Source organism: Montipora capricornis, chromosome 10 (assembly GCF_036669925.1).
Source record: "Montipora capricornis isolate CH-2021 chromosome 10, ASM3666992v2, whole genome shotgun sequence".
NCBI lineage: Eukaryota > Metazoa > Cnidaria > Anthozoa > Scleractinia > Acroporidae > Montipora > Montipora capricornis.
Genome location: NC_090892.1, coordinates 30,158,504 through 30,161,003, shown reverse-complemented (window position 1 = coordinate 30,161,003; position 2,500 = coordinate 30,158,504). Strand labels below are relative to the sequence as shown.

Sequence of the window (2,500 nt, the reverse complement as noted above, 5' to 3'; positions counted from 1 at the left end):
TTCAAAGCAACACACATGTAAATCTTAATAACTTTTTTGTTGAGAATTGTAATCTTATTTTGTTGGTATTTCTTTCTGTAAGCACCTGAGTACAATGAAGTGACATTTTTAAAAAAATTCATCTGCTTAGGTCAACGTTTCCATAGTACACAGTATGGATGGAATTCTAAGCATAAAGAGAGGGTCTGCGTTGCCTGTTGAGGTGAAAAGTAATATTAGTGATGTTCTTCTCATGAGAGCTGCTGTCAACAAACATTCAGCTTTTCACAAGCACCTTGTAGATGGGTCCAAACATTATGTCTTGCTCTATCAAGATTATTGCATTATGAGATACCTTCTGGGTACTCAACAGCCATTCATATTACACAAGTATAAGGAAATGCTCTGGAAGCCTTACCACAGGATTTGCTTCTACCTGTGCAAGAAGGAGACATCTGAAAGTATTTATGAGGTTGTTCTGTATTGTTTACTGTGCACTGTAAGCTTTTGGCATTTCGACATTTGGGAATTGAGTACTCTCTACAGTAAGAGGTGTTAAGTGGGAGCTGGACTTGTACATTTGACCATTTACATACAGCACAAAGAACTTCACCCGGGCCTACCAATATTCTTGTACCAATCACATTCTGTCATATAAAGTGGGCATTTAAGTCCACCTCCATTACCATTTGACCCCATTCATGATTTGATCAATGAACTTGGTTTCTTTTGTTCTGACTTTGTCTTCTGGTTGGTGGAAAAAATGTTGGGTGGCCCTGGTCAAGTTTGTTGCACTTTAAAACAGTTTTCTTACACATCAGCATAGATATCATCCCAAACTTTACACTGCCAAAAGGTGTGGAGAGTACCCAGGCCCCACCTCCACCCCAACCTCTTATCCCTTTGGGTGTTATAATTTGTACCTGTCATTGTCAGTTTAACTTTACATGTATGTTGATTAAACTTTTTAGCAGAGCACACTTCAGTGGAGTTGGGTGTTGACTTTGTCTCAAACAATATTGATGGAGGGACTTTTTTAAAAAGAAAGTTCCCTTCTTCCCCTTCAGTTGTTAGGCATTCCAGGCACTTCTTTCTTCTAACAAGCATTTAAAAATTCAACATTTTAGAATTCATCAAGGAAAAAGAAACCAGTGAAATGAGCGAAACAGAGGAAGATGAAGCTAGTAATGAAGTAGGTATTCCTTTTGGTTAGGTAAAAATAATTATTATCAGCTTCAGGCATAAAAAATGGGCAATGACAATACGATACAATAACAATGAAGATGATGAAAAGATGATGATTATGGTGATAACTCGCACTGCCCAGATGACGGCCTTGTTGGGAACATTACATATCTTCAGAAAGGTGCTGTGTCGTTCAGCTGGGGGAAAGAGCTGAGATGTGACAAAGAACACCCAGCAAGAAATGAAAGCTGGAGAGAATCTAATAATAACAATAATCATAATCAAAATCTGAAGAGCCCAATGGCACTTTAGAATGAAATGTAGAAATTAGAAACTAAGAAATACGATATAAAAAAATAGACAAATGCAATGTATAGCTATATGGCATTATGAAACAGGTGAAGTAATGTACAAAATGCAATAACATTTTGAACACATCTTAATCTTTTTACTGTTGAGAACAAAGGTGATGTGACATTCAAGCCATTTTTATTTGTTTTCTTTTTTCATGATAATTAAACTAGGCACTTGACTGCTCTGGAGAAATAACATTTAACATCCCAAAGTTTCCCATTCAAGAGGTCAAGGCAGATAAGGTTGAAGAAGTTAGAAGTGGTACACTTGTCCGTTCATATGTTCAAGATGTGAAGAAATGTGAAGTTGAAGAAGCTAGCACCAGTGGACCTGGCTGTTCTTACCAGACCTACTGTGATCTTGATGTAAAACTGAGTGATGACGATGACATCTCATTGCAAGAGACACTCTTAGCTTCTGCTAATCCTACAAGATATACTGGCGCAAATGTTGTACTTGTACATGAAGCAATCGATCATGACAGGTTAAAAGTACACAAGTAATAACATACATGCACACAAGTAGGAATATATCACCTTCTCCAGTAATAACTTTTCTGTCATGATATTTTGGTCTAAAGAAGTTCAAGGTAATTTCTAGGTAAGATTTTTTGGGGGATGCTACATAAACCAATTTTATTATTATCAGAGGTTATTATTTGGGTAAGCTTTGCAAGTACTACAGTAGCTGTAATAAAGGGTGGCTTTGTTTACAGCATACAAACATAGTTGTCATTTGGCCGAAAAAAATTTTCATTGTCTAAAACTTAAACAACAAGAATAACCAAATAATAAAATACCCGCAGGGTGATTTAAGTGAAACAAAAAAAAAACACCCACAGGGTTATTTAACAACAGTGCCACAATTATATGTGTGCTGCACGTAACTCTAACCTTCAAGGCCCAAATTTGAATATAAAGCTAAACAAGAAGTTCTGCCCTTAAAGCCATAGCACCTCCTAAATTTTACAGCTTTCTGCAGG

General features: G+C 36.6%; 1 protein-coding gene across 1 annotated transcript in view; it reads left to right on the top strand.

Annotated features, from left to right (window-relative positions):
• The window catches only part of LOC138020641 (uncharacterized), a 2,652-nt gene extending 631 nt beyond the window's left edge, over nt 1-2,021 (top strand). Inside the window, exons 2-4 of the mRNA XM_068867582.1 lie at nt 131-440; nt 1,107-1,171; nt 1,689-2,021. Coding sequence (XP_068723683.1) covers nt 131-440; nt 1,107-1,171; nt 1,689-2,021 — 708 coding nt within the window. The remainder of the gene's footprint in view (nt 1-130; nt 441-1,106; nt 1,172-1,688) is intronic.
• The last annotated feature ends 479 nt before the right edge of the window (nt 2,022-2,500 follow it).